Raw genomic sequence first — 14236 nt, forward strand, 5'->3', positions numbered from 1 at the left:
TAACGAGAAAGGCATACATATATTTAACATACAGTTGTAAGATAGCATACAACAAGGTAATAAATGCCCTTTATGAAAAAGTGTTTGTTGATCTCTTTATGATTTCATGTTGGTTGTGAGGATTAGTTACTGTGGTTGCACTAAAGTCAGTCACAGATATTTTCAGTGTTTGTACTACACACCACAGAAAATACAAAAATAAGGCGTCTACCTGCTACAGTTAGTATGTTCACATTCACATTGCTGGCACAATATCTGCATGTCTAAGCAGGACAAAGGAGTACATTACAGGAAGTATAATGTGTAACTATACAATGAAGTACAAAATTTCATACAAAATAAAAGTATATAAGTAATGTAGCACAAACAGTGGTATAAAAGTGTAAATTTGGTTTTAGCAGCTAACAGAGGTCATGAAACCATCTTTGCTCCCCATTTGCTCGTCCTTCCTTCAGACTTTCACTGAAACAAAAAGACAAAAGCAGAAGGTAAAATGTAAAATCTAGTTTTTGCATGGAATTATTTTAAACATCTGCTACATCACAACAACACAGTATAAAATCAGATGCAATAGATGTGTGAGTCTAATGATGCATGTCCAGTCTAACTTACAGCACTGGGCAGGGACCTCTAGAGGTATGTAGTTCTGCTGGCAGAGGTGAACAAAAGCTGCTGCTAATCTGCAGGGAGCTCTGGAGGAGCTCAGCTCACACGCTGACAAGAACTGAGCCGGGCTCACCTGACGACAGACAACATTTAGACACAAAGCCCAAACGAACAGTTCATTTCTTTTACTCTGACAGATGTCAAGTCCTGAGTTCAGTTTCTTTCAACTCACCTAAAGCTGGAGTTAATAAAACTGGAAAAAAAACCCAACAAGACTAAGCTCAATTTTGAAAGTATCCAACTGAAATACCCCATAATCTCCATTTAGCCCTCCATCCAGAGTCACTCCCCCATAACACATGAAGACACAAGAGAGAGCGTCATGGAGAGGACTACTGATGAGAAGAGCTGCTCTTTTAATAAATACATCTCTGTTAAATGCCACAATCATATAAACACAAGCTAAACAGCCACCATGAGCGCAGTGCTGTGGGTGTGTGCTTTGTGCTGCTGGGTTAGCATTCGCAAAAAATACGTCTGAAGCACACTGACAACCCTAACTTTAATTGTAATAATCTCAGGCAGTGTAGTCCAACATTTTGCTTTTAATGTGCTTTATCTTAGCTGAAAAGATGTACATTTATTTGCTGTTGGCAACATGGATCCATTTTCGTTTCATCTACCCTATGAGTGATCGTTCACATATCTATAGTCACATTTGTCCTACCATGTATGACCTTTTCCCATCACATCCATCTGAAGCATTTCTTATCTTGGTAATGAAATCCACAAAATGCTTGGAGTGATCACGGTCTGTCTGGTGCTGTGCCAGAAACATGTTTTCAAAGTGTGCCCATATGATGAACAGATAAAGCTCATGTAAAACAGAGTGAGTGTTTTTTAGCTTACCACCCTGAAGCAGGAACTCAGAGGTGAATCAGGAGAGGAGAAGAGAAAGTCACAGCTCACGGGGCTTTTGGCTGCTTTAGGAAAGTGCTGTATCACACCTGGTGGTTTAATACAATCTGGTTTCATCTAAAGACACACATAATCAAACTCCAGGTGAGAACTGGATACTTTGCTGTCAACAAAGCTCCACCAGCATGACATTATAGACACAAGAATTTAAGATTTGCTTCTCCCTTGTCCAACCTGCCAACTGTGGAAAAAACTGTCCAGGTTTTCAGCTTGAGATCCATCAGGTAAAGGAGAGTCGTTCCCTGCTTCATTGTCGTTGGTCCCTAACAGACCAGTGGACGTGCCTGTGCGGAGAAAAACTGGTTTAAATATCAGTGCAGTGGCGGATTTGTTTATCCCAGGACATACTGTATGCTTAGTTTTCCTACCATGCAACCATCCATCCAGAGTGAAGCTGCACACCTCAAGCAACAGGTCACATGACACTGCTACTCCATTCTGATTGGACACCTGCACAATGTTCGAGCCGCTTCTAACAGCCACTCCATCATCACTGTGAAATGTGTGTGTTACAGCGTTGTTGCAGTTGGCCTTTACCTGTGAGACAAACATTTCCTTTTATTTTTACAGACATGGTGAAATTTTGCTTTCTGAGCAGAAAATCTCCACCCTCCACCGTCTTAATTCATGTTAATTCACTCTGTCATCGGTGTGTGCACATGCCTGTCCACTGTGCTGAATGTTGATGGTGCTGTTATTCATTCCGATGAGGAGGAAGTTATGCGAGTCTGAGTGGAGAAGCAGTGTAAATGAGGGGTCGGTGCTGACATCTTGGGCCAGGAGCAGCGGACAAGAGCTCGGCAGCTCATACAGGTGACCGTCAAATGTCACTACAAACTGATCTGCCACCAACAGAGCTTGGTCTTATGGAGAGAGACAGAATAAGAAAGACATCATTGCAAATTGATAAAATCATCCATTACAGTTATATAGCTGGAAAATGTCAAGCTAGTGTTACATCTAAAAGGGCTGTCCATGATCTTCCTTTTGAGGCGGTATAGTTCAGCGATGGGTCTGACGGAGGCAAGGGTCTGCAGGGGCATCAGGAGCCACTCCTCCAGAAGGATCTCCACCAGTCCAGCCTCAGCCACCCTGGACCAGGAGAGCGATGGCAGTGGCACTGACACAACCACTGAACACTCGCTGGAGAAACCAAGAACACGCCGTTCAAAACATCTTACTCAAAGCATTTGCTTACATCTGTTTTGGTCTAGATTGGCAGAACAAGTCAATGACTATATTTCAGAATTTAGTTTAGCCTGCTTTGAATTAAAGTCACTCAAAGTCAACCTAGACATCCAAATAACTTCCATGTCTCAACCAAATTCAGTCCACTTTTTACCTGGACATGTTTTCACTTTACTTATTACTAGGTAGGATGTGCACACTATCACATAAGGAGGAATAAGTCCCTTGTCTGACCTCTTTAACCATTTCATGAAAAGAGGACTTAGAGAGTTTTTCTTCATGTAGGTCTCAGACATGTGCAGTACCTGGGGGAGAATTTGTAGACAGAGGCCAGTCGCTTCCTGACTCCAGACAGAGCCATCGCTAACCTGGTCTCCACCCAGTGGTAGGTATGCTGACCTGTCTAATTCACACACATCACACACACATTAATGAGTTCATTTATGTGCATATTAGTATGCTGGAGTCTTTTGAGTCTGAAACTTTGATACTAATATGCCTGCATACATAATTCTATAACCCTGATTCAGAAAAGATGGGACACTGTGTAAAACATAAATAGAACAGAATGTGATGACTTGCTAATCCTTTTTGACATAAGGTCAAATGAAAGCAGTACAAACACAATAGATTTAACGTCTGACCTCATCAACTTGATTGTTTTTCGTAAATATATGTTTATTCTGAATTTATGTTTTACTGACTAATCACTACATAACTTGAGTTGATGATGTACCTGCACAATGACCTGGAAAAGGTGTTCACATATCATAGTATCCCAGTTAATGTCCAGGTTTATCAAAACCAGAGTAAGAGCTCACCTATGTTTTTGAAACCAGGATATTTACAGTACAAGCACATAAGAGTATGTGAGCCTAAATGAAGCTACTCCTCCGAGCCATATTAATACTCACATTCCTCGAGGCAGCGGCAGAGGAGGTGGAGTTGCAGCCATTTTTGACTCAAGCCTTTTGATCAACCCTAAACCTAAACTCGACTACAACTCATTTGAAAGCCTTGTTCTCACTCTTTCTCATGAGAAATGGAAAACAGTGCAGCTACTTTTATTTGTTGTAGTATACCGCTCTCCTGGTCCTTACTCCGAATTTATAGCTGAGTTCTCGGAGTTTCTATCAAGCTTAGTTCTTGAAGCAGATAAAGTAATTATTGTAGGTGACTTTAATGTACATGTCGACGTTGATAATGACAGCCTTAGCACTGCGTTTATCTCAGTATTAGACTCAGTTGGCTTCCGCCAGAATGTACATGAACCGACTCACTGTTTTAACCACACCCTCGACCTTGTTCTGACATATGGCATTGAAATCGAAGACTTAATAGTCTCCTCACAGAATCCTCTTTTATCGGACCATCATTTAATAACTTTCGAATTCATATTACCAGACTATCAGCCAGTAGGCAAAAATTCTTATACCAGACTCCTGTCTGATAGTGCTGTAGCTAAATTTAAGGATATGATCCCATCAGTATTTAATTCAATGCCATGTCTCAATACAACAGAGGAGTCTTATGCTAACGTTAGTCCCTCCCAGATTGATTTCCTGGTTGATAGTGCTACAGGATCGTTGCGTATGACACTTGACTCTGTTGCTCCCCTAAAAAAGAAGAAAATTAAACATAGGAGGTTAGCTCCATGGTATACTCCTCAAACCCGCAAATTAAAGCAAACTTCACGGAAAATAGAAAGGAAATGGCGTTCTACCAATTTGGAAGAATTTCGGTCCGTCTGGCAAGACAGTCTTAAAATATACAGGAAAGCCCTCCGCAGTGCCAGGGCAGCCTATTACTCTGCACTAATAGAGGAAAATAAGAACAATCCCAGGTTTCTCTTCAGCACTGTAGCCAGGCTGACAGAGAGCCATAATTCTTGTGAACCATGTATTCCTTTAGCTCTGAACAGTAATGACTTCATGAGCTTCTTTAATGATAAAATTCTAACTATTAGAGACAGAATTCATCGACTCCTGCCGTTAACAGGTACTGTTTTGTCTTCAAACGCAGAAATCGTAGAAACTGTTACTCAGTCTGTCGCAGTTTTAGACTGTTTTACTCCTGTTGACCTTCACCAACTAATTTCAATAATTTCATCATCAAAATCATCTACCTGTATTTTAGATCCTATCCCGACTAAGCTGTTTAAAGAAGTATTACCTCTAATTGACTCTTCAGTTTTAGACATGATCAATCTCTCTTTATCAACAGGCTACGTACCACAGTCCTTTAAAGTAGCTGTGATAAAACCGCTACTGAAAAAGCCTACTCTTGATCCAGGGGTTTTAGCCAACTATAGACCGATATCCAACCTTCCCTTTCTCTCAAAAACTCTTGAGAAAGCAGTTGCCAATCAGCTGTGCGACTTTCTAAACAATAATAGTTTATTCGAGGATTTCCAGTCAGGATTTAGAGTGCATCATAGCACAGAGACAGCACTGGTTAAAGTTACAAATGACCTTCTAATTGCATCTGATAAAGGATTTGTCTCTGTACTAGTCTTACTGGATCTTAGTGCTGCATTTGACACCATTGACCATGGCATCCTATTGCAGACACTGGAACATTTCATTGGCATTAAGGGAACTGCGCTAAGCTGGTTTAAATCCTACTTGTCAGATCGCTCTCAGTTTGTACGCGTTAATGACGACTCCTCTGTGCTCACTAAAGTCAGCTATGGAGTTCCGCAGGGTTCTGTGCTTGGACCAATTCTATTCACCTTATATATGCTTCCTTTAGGTAAGATTATCAGGAAGCACTCAATAAATTTTCATTGCTATGCAGATGATACCCAGCTATATTTATCAATGAAACCGGAAGAAACCAGTCAGTTAACTAGACTACAAGCATGTCTTCATGACATAAAGACCTGGATGACCTGCAATTTTCTGATGCTAAACTCGGACAAAACTGAAGTTATAGTAGTAGGCCCTAAACATCTTAGAAGGTCACTTTCTGATGACATAGCAGTTATGGATGGCATTGCGCTGGCCTCCAGCACCACTGTAAAGAATCTGGGAGTTATCTTTGACCAAGACATGTCCTTTCACTCCCATGTAAAACAAATTTCAAGGACTGCCTTTTTTCACCTACGTAATATCGCAAAAATCAGGCATATTTTGTCTCAAAATGATGCAGAAAAACTAGTCCATGCATTCGTAACTTCCAGGCTGGATTATTGCAATTCTTTACTATCAGGCTGCCCAAATTCGCTGCTGAATATTCTCCAGTTGCTCCAGAACGCTGCAGCACGTGTTCTGACAAAAACCAGGAAGCGAGATCATATTTCTCCAATACTCGCCACTTTGCACTGGCTCCCTGTAAAGTCTAGAATAGAGTTTAAAATTCTCCTCCTTACTTACAAAGCCATAAATGGCCAGGCACCTTCTTATCTTAAAGAGCTCATAGTACCTTATTGCCCTACTCAAACACTGCGTTCCCAGAATGCAGGTCTACTTATGGTTCCTAAAGTCTCAAAAAGCAGAACAGGAGTCAGAGCATTTAGGTATCAAGCTCCTCTCCTGTGGAACCATCTTCCAGTCTTTGTCCGGGAGGCAGACACTGTCTCTACATTTAAGAGTAGGCTTAAAACTTTCCTTTTTGATAAAGCTTATAGTTAGGGCTGGCTCAGGCTTGTCCTGGACCAGCCCCTAGTTATGCTGCTATAGGATTAGACTGTCGGGGGACATCCAAAGATACACCGAGCTCCTCCGTCCTTCTGTCCCTCTCCATCCGCACGCTCTCATGTCCTACCACGGCGTGTTACTAACTTAGCTCCTTCCCCGGAGTCTCTGTGCTTTGTCGTCTTGCAGGTTCCCATGGACAGTGGCTGAATCTGGATTGTGGATTTCAGCTGCATCTCCTGCCTTGGCCCTGCCTGACATCCACTGAAACTGCTACTGCTGTTATTACATCCACTGTCACTGTTACTGTGACTGCATGTCTGTCTCTCTGTCTCTGTCTCTCTCTCTCTCTCTCTCTGACTGCTTTTCTTTCTTTCTGTCTGTCTGTCTGTCTGTCTGTCTGTCTGTCTGTCTGTCTGTCTGTCTGTCTGTCTGTCTGTCTGTCTGTCTGTCTCACTCTCCCTCTCTTGCTCTTCCTCTCTCACCCAACCGCTCGAGGTTTCTGCCTGTTAAAAGGAAGTTTTTCCTCGCCACTGTCGCCAAGTGCTTGCTCATGGGGGAATTGTTGGTTTCTTTGTAGATAAAAGAGCTTGGTCTGTACCAGCTCTATATGGAAAGTGTCCTGAGACAACTTCTGTTGTGATTTGGCGCTATACAAATAAAATTGAATTGAATTGAATTGAATAACATAACCAGGATACTCCAAAAACCCCATCATAATTGACAATGCACTCGCTGACACACTAAAAAGGCACCAGCATGCAGATTTCTTACCACATCCAGGGTGACACTGAGCATGGCGACACTGGCCTGAACCAGTGGCCTCAGCTGAGGGTTCCCCAACAGAGCCGGTAGGACCTCCACCAGCCTGTCAGTCCACAAGGAAACAGCCTCCCTCCACAATGCCTCCGGCCTCTGGCCCTTCACGTCCTGGTACACACCTGCCAGAGTGGCCAGAGGCCCTGAAGATGGAGCACAACACAGTGTCAGAGTTTGCCTTTTCACACACTTCATGCATTGAGATGGCTCTTTGATGAGAGGAGCTACAGGTAAGCATCATTTCTCATGTTGCAGTTTGATAAACAAAAAAACAGGAGGTGCAGGAGGCAGAGTATCCTGGCAACAGAAAAACTACGATCGTGTGAGAAAAAATGAGATGTTTTTCATGCTTCACATAAGGATGTAGAGGCAGAGGAGCTTAGCTCATGATTTAGAGATTAGGTGTCTGCCTGTGAGGAAAGGCAGAGACAGACTGTACTGTCTTGTCTCAAGAACTAAAGGGCTAGAATGTAGTTATAGCAACTACATTTAATGTGTTAACATAACCACAGCACGGCAAGATGTCATCACAGCCAACGTGCCTGAATCTCATCTGGAGACAATCACAATTTGCGTAAAAATACCACAATATTGTTTTTTTTTACTAAATGAGAAGTGGAGGCATTGGAGTTTCAGTGACATTTCAAGATTTTTGATTGCTTTCCCAGTCAGGGCAGCAGCTGACATGGCTGGGTGTCACTGTCCTCTGGACTCACTCCTCAGCTCCTGCTGTCCCAGCAGAGAGGCGTGCTGCAGCAGGCCGAGACAGCGCGGCACGCTGTCAGTCACGATGTGACGCAGGAGGCTGTTCTGCCACAGAGCCAGCAAACCTCTGTCTCTGTGGCCCAGCAGGGCCTCGGCTCGCTGGGATACACGAAGAGGAACAGCGCTCAGCTCCTGGAGCAGCTCACTGCCTCTGGGCTGTGAAGACAACGTTGTGAAGAGAAGCAGTCACCACATTACAAACTGCACATGTAAGCCTTAAAGTTAGCGTTATTGGAGCATTTGTTTACATTAAGTATCCTACCGCAGTTTGTGTTTACCTGCTGTCTGAATTCCACGAGGAGATGCTGTAAAGTCTTTATTCTCTCCAACAACTTATTCTGAATCTGAGAGCTCAAATGTTGAATCCAGGCCTGTGAACACAACAACATACAGTATTTCATACTGTCATACTGTGTACAGTAAATATGTAGCCGCTTTTCTGCTATTGTTTTGATACCTCCACTGCAGTTAGACTTTCCAAGCAGCCGCTTGCTCTCAGCATCAGCCTCTGATTGGCTAATCCCACAGATATGCTGCCCAGAGTTTCAGGTTTGCTGCTGTTGCCCTCTCCTTTCTGCACATCCAGCATCAGACTGCCATTTGTTCCCACACATGCCAGCACAGTGACATCCTCATTCAGCTCTGGACCTGGACATTAACAGATTCCTCATAATCATAGTTTGAATGTTTTTGTTATTTTTGCAAATATTGCACAAAGTATAAGATAAGATATACAATTTTATGTAGTATGGTTATGTAATTCTACTTGCAGTATCGTATTAGTACCTGCAGTTGTGTAGTTGCATAATGTAGTGCATTATGCAATAGAATAAATTAGTATAACATGATATAGTAAAATAGTGCAGTCTAGTGATATAGTACAGGAGTGTAGTAATACAGTATAACAATGTGAAGTTCAGTAATATACCACAGAGGATGAAGTATAGTATGAGTATTTTACAACATAGTATAATATGATATAAAACACAATAAGTCATGTAACATATAATCATAATGATAATAAGTGCTAGTAGATACCATATGAATTCATGGCTGAGCGGTGTGATTTACCGTTCATATAACCTGCTGTGGTTTGAAGGCATCGCCCCTCTAGGGTCCCGTTCAGCCAGATCTTCTCGGTGCGGTCCAATCTGGCCTGCACCTGGAGGCCAGACCCCTGGGGCCAAGACAGGGCACTGCCCCCGACCTCCACACTCCATTTACCCAACCTAGACTTTGAGGTGTATTGACAAACACATTTGTACCCTCGCAGATGAAAAAGAATTGTAGTGGTTTTACAGGGGGGCTATGTGATGGGCTATTTCTTCCTAGTAACTTCTCGAAGACTTGCCATCCTGTGAGGTTGCCAGGAACCAGCAGAGACCTTAGCAAATAGCCAAGAAATACACATAAGCCCCTGTAAAACAACTTCTGGTTTTTTTGAAAATGAAGAAAGAAGATATAGCATGTCAATAAATGAGCTTTAGGTGGATTTTGTTAGCTTTGGAGAGGGGCAGACGAGCTGTCTCCCCTGCTTCCAGACTTTGTGATAAGATAAGCTAACTGGCTGCAGCTTAGTATTTCCTAATAAACATGAAAGAGATACTTCAAACATAACCCCAATCCCTAACCTTTGAAGAAGCGAGGAGCAACTGAAATGTCTTTACTCTGCAAAATATCCTCACTTTCCATGCGTAAAACTTAAATTGTTCCTCACAAACAGCCACTGTGTAGAGTGTGCAATTGAATCCAATTCTAATAATGCCATATCACAGTGAAGTCCCAGCAGCAGTGTAATAAAGCTTTTGTACCCAATAATAAAAAAAATGAGTAGCCCTGTTCAATCAAAGTTACAGGTTTTAACTGAGACTTGATCAGTCACCAGAGGGTTGTTGAAGCCTTTTACCTCAGAGAACAGGGACATGTTGGAGCTCTGAGCAGAGGAGGAGTTAGTAAGGGCGAAGGTGAAGCTGCACTGGTGGGGGTGTCCTGTCACCGACAAGCGAGAGTGTGTGTAAAACAGCTCCTCTCTTGAGGTCACTCTGTGAGATCCTGACAGCAATAAAGTCTGAGAGACACAGAGAGGGAAAAAACCGCTGAAGAAACGTAAATGGATAAGGTCGTTCAAGTTACAAAGAGAAATATACATGGTATAAAATATTAGAAACACATTTTCCCCAGAGATGAAGTGCACGCAAGGCAAGTCATTACTCACTCCCCAGCCCAGCTACAATCTCTCTACTTCATCAGAACACCTTCAGATGTGAAAATGAACTAGCCTTCACTGCATGAGAAGGAAACAAATGCAGATGTGTGGACTCACAGGCTGTGGGGGGCAGAGGCCCAGCAGGACTGTGTGCTCCAGGCGATCCCTGAGGTTGGTCTGGATCTTAGTCAGAAATGTGTGTGACGGACAAGACCCAGGGGACACTCTGTCCAGGCCGACATTAACCTGAAGGCTGTGCATCCCCCGTGGACCCGTCTAGAAGCAACAAAGACACACAAACACACAAACACCAGCCATCTGCAACCACAGGAAGAGAGTCAGAGACATGAAAAGTGTTTCCAGTCAGTGTGGAGCAGAGTACCTGGTACTTCATGCCTTGCTTGATGCTCCTGTTGTCCCATCTAAGCTCTGCATTTTGTGAAAATGAGTTTTCCTCCTGAGCCATTGACACACAGCCTTTAACAGAAGACACTACCATCTACACACACACACACACACACACACACACACACACACACACACACACACACACACACGCACACACAGATCAAGTAGCTGGACCCTCAACAAAGACTTATCATACACTCGTCTATGAGGAGTTTTAAATTTTCAGGGTCGACCAACCTGTTGTGTTGAGAACAGAGCACAAGCCTGCCCCCTGCTGGAGCTATTCTGCCACTGTTTGTTCAGGTTTAGGGAAATGTTGACAGGGACTGTGCTGTCCCATGACAGATGGGTCTACATGCACAATAAAAATAAAATAACCATTTATTAAAACTCCACACAAAACACCCTGCCAAAATATATAAGTAAGATTTAAGGGATACTATGAAATAACATAGTTTTTGTACTTAAACTGTACATTACAGAATGCATAATTATCAGAATGATTAATAATGGAGTTTAGTTTAAATAAACAACATAATGCATGGTGTCCATTACAATAGACACATGTGTAACATGTTAAAAAAAACGAAAACCTGAAAAAACTATTTGGGCAGCATTCGATTATGTTACCTTTTGATAATTTATGCATGAAAAGGTTTTAATGATGAAGCAGAGACTTGTGCTTCTCAAGCTAACAGACTCAGATTTGCACCTGGTGAAGAATGTTGTTTCAAATGTTTTGAAAATGGTGACGCTTGTGTTGTGACTGAGATAAGATATATATTCTGTACAAGGAGCAGGTAAAAGTGTGGTGGCTTACTTGCTGGCTGCTGCGTCGCTCCGCCTGCGAGCTGTGTGACAGCGTGTGAAGGGACATCTGGCCGAGTGTGGAGGAGAACGGCTGCTTCAGTTCCAGTTTGGTCTCATTCCTCTCCTCCGATCGACCCCACCAGCTAAGAGCTCTGACCTTCAGATGAACAAACCACAGTTTGTGACCACAGGAAACAGAGCAGAAATCCAACAGATGCTCACATGACTCATGTCTTATCTGGCAGAACATGACCATCTCATATTCAATGATTCATAAAAGGAGACAGAAAGATTTCATATTTTCAGGGCCATGGCACATTTTGTACAGTCTGACCTGCTCCAGCCGGCCATGCCTCGTCCAGCCCAGTGAAACACTGTCTAGTCGGCCCTGTAAAGAACGCTCCAGTATTGCCTCCAAATGAGTCCAACGGGGAACACAACTGATCTGAACTAAAGTCAAGGACAAAGAACAATCTGTAATCAGCTAAAATCTTAGGTGGTCACTCATCACTCGTGTTCTCTGTTGGTAGCCCTGATGCTGGCATCCTGTTAGATGTGATGGTAATGGTCAAGCATTGTCCCTGTGATGGCTGTAATGCTTTGCAGAGTCAGTCTGCAGTGGTTCACCTTTCAGTGTCTGGTTCCCCATTTCCAGTGCTGGAGGGGCGGAGTAGAGACCAGACAAGCTGAACTCCTGATTGCCCCACACAGCGCCATGTTGAACCTGATAGCTCCAGTTCCTGGCCTCATAGACCGTTCTCACTGCCACCGTTCTGGGGAGCGGCTTCAACTACAGAACAACGACAAACACTCAGACAGTGTACATATACTACATTCATAGTCCAGATGTTTTAGCTCAGAAATACCTGTGGGTATGAGTGTTTGAGCTCTGCAGCCTGCCTGTATCCACTCTCTATAGCTGCCAGTTCCCCCACAGCCCACAGCCGCCTCCTGCCTGACAACACCTCCACCAAACCTGCCACACTGGACTGAGACTGGTTCAACTGGAGAGAAGGAAGAGAGATTCAGACACAGGTAATGACATGCAATGCCAAAAAACGTCAGTTACCGGTACAAATGCATATAAAAGAATAACACAACAACAGCATAACAAGTGCAATTACAGGATGCGATCAGGACTGACTCTAAATCACAGCTGATGCAGAGATTTGCAGAGAGTATGTTGCTTCATTCTTGTTTAAAAAGAGTGGCTCTGAGAATAAAAACGCACCTGAGAGCGGACATTAAGCTGAGAGGGCAGGTAAACCAACATCCTGGGAATATTCTGGACCACCTTCACCATCAGGTCCTTGCTGGACAAAAGACCATCTGTCACTTTACATATGTGTGTTTTTGATTTTCTGATTTTCTTCATGTCAAGACAGTATTTTGGTTCTAAACTCTGAGGTGGTGTGATTGATGTGGTATGTGTACGTCTGCGTTTACAGTACCTATGAGGCAGATGGTGTCCCTGGAGAATGAGTGCCAGTGAGGAGCTGAGTTCAGGGTTCACAGCTATGGAGCATCTCAGCTGTGACTCAGTCAGTCTTCCCCAGGCCTCCACCTACATCAACAGTCAGTTAACACAGAAGAGCAGCATTGTGGGAATTTTGAGTGTATGTTGTTCTCACCTGCAAGGCAGGGCTTGTTTGTCCCTGTACCGTGTGTTTCAGGGTGACTCTGGCCTCCTTGGACACTCCTCGTGCCCCCCAGCCTCCTACATCCCCCACCACTTGGACTCTCCACTTGTGACAGTGAACGTCTACTGAGGTGCTCCGCAGAGGACCTGCAGAGAGTTCAGAGTACTGTTGCCAAAGGTTAAACCATAATAGGCCCTCAAATCAATCCTGAGAAAAAAACAATTGTTAAAAGCATCTTTTGTTTTTTGCAAGACAAAACTGAGAGCTGCATGTTGAAAATCAAATATTCTTGGTTTTTATTTCATAATATGGAAATTGATTTTGACTACTTTTTTAAAAGTCAATGGTGACACCTGCTGGTCAGTCTATGATACTGCACTTGGATGGTAGAATTCAAGGCAAAACTTCATGATGAAAAAAGAAGTCTGATGTTGCATGAAAGTTAAAACAAACTGAAATTAAATTATGTGAAGAAAAAAGACATTTTCTTGTCCTCCTTTACCCCCAAAGGTACTGGGAAACAACTGCAGAAATATTTAGACATCCCAAACTTCAAGAAACAGCATTAAAAGGGGGCTGCAGCATGCAAATATTAAATCTAGCTGCTAATACAATCTGACCTTTGAACTGAGCAGTTAGGCTAGCGTTCAGACTGGGCTGTGTGCCTGTTTCATTAGAAACTGGTGGAGAGTAGGAGAGCAGCAGGGCCAGACGTCCATCAGCCACACTGACATTCAAGCCAGAGGTGAGCAGCTTGTGTCTGTCCACAGTGAGCTGAGCCCTGGACTGAAGCTGAGAAAGGATTCCCTGGATGGAGCACAGGCCCTTGTAGAAGAACATCATCAGAGGTGTATTACTTTTGTTTTATCCACCAGTTCAATAAACCAATATGATGAATAAAAAACAAAAGCGTTCATGTATTATGTTACCTCCATATTACTTGGCAGCCCTCTGTCCTGTAGCCAAGACCAGCTGTGCCACAAGGTTCCTCTGATCTCTTTGGTCACTGGGAGACATTTCATCTTAAGCCTCATTCCCGCCTGCTGACCTCCAAACTGGGTCTGTAGAGTCAAGGCCTTCCCCTCAGCAGATCCAAGGTCTACCTGCTCACACAGCCCACTGTGATATTAATCGTCTGGGAGACTGCACACCTTCATTTATTGAGCTTTTTCAAGTCAATC

The 14236-nt window shown here is 43.2% G+C and overlaps 1 protein-coding gene across 1 annotated transcript in view; it reads right to left on the bottom strand.

Moving 5' to 3' along the window:
- Positions 1-4: 4 nt before the first annotated feature.
- The window catches only part of LOC139338816 (uncharacterized), a 36564-nt gene continuing 22332 nt past the window's right edge, over positions 5-14236 (bottom strand). The window contains exons 48-73 of the mRNA XM_070974088.1: positions 13985-14158; positions 13676-13880; positions 13047-13201; positions 12867-12979; positions 12647-12728; positions 12282-12419; positions 12043-12205; positions 11750-11865; positions 11426-11572; positions 10843-10956; positions 10580-10696; positions 10315-10473; positions 9898-10059; positions 9063-9225; positions 8449-8639; positions 8270-8362; positions 7943-8147; positions 7182-7369; positions 3078-3175; positions 2543-2727; positions 2248-2447; positions 1953-2121; positions 1759-1868; positions 1516-1641; positions 613-739; positions 5-462 (exon numbers count right to left, since the gene is read on the bottom strand). Coding sequence (XP_070830189.1) covers positions 452-462; positions 613-739; positions 1516-1641; positions 1759-1868; positions 1953-2121; positions 2248-2447; positions 2543-2727; positions 3078-3175; positions 7182-7369; positions 7943-8147; positions 8270-8362; positions 8449-8639; positions 9063-9225; positions 9898-10059; positions 10315-10473; positions 10580-10696; positions 10843-10956; positions 11426-11572; positions 11750-11865; positions 12043-12205; positions 12282-12419; positions 12647-12728; positions 12867-12979; positions 13047-13201; positions 13676-13880; positions 13985-14158 — 3711 coding nt within the window. The 3' untranslated portion in view covers positions 5-451. The remainder of the gene's footprint in view (positions 463-612; positions 740-1515; positions 1642-1758; positions 1869-1952; positions 2122-2247; positions 2448-2542; positions 2728-3077; positions 3176-7181; positions 7370-7942; positions 8148-8269; positions 8363-8448; positions 8640-9062; positions 9226-9897; positions 10060-10314; positions 10474-10579; positions 10697-10842; positions 10957-11425; positions 11573-11749; positions 11866-12042; positions 12206-12281; positions 12420-12646; positions 12729-12866; positions 12980-13046; positions 13202-13675; positions 13881-13984; positions 14159-14236) is intronic.

This window comes from Chaetodon trifascialis, chromosome 11, assembly GCF_039877785.1.
Source record: "Chaetodon trifascialis isolate fChaTrf1 chromosome 11, fChaTrf1.hap1, whole genome shotgun sequence".
Classification (NCBI taxonomy): Eukaryota; Metazoa; Chordata; class Actinopteri; order Chaetodontiformes; family Chaetodontidae; genus Chaetodon; species Chaetodon trifascialis.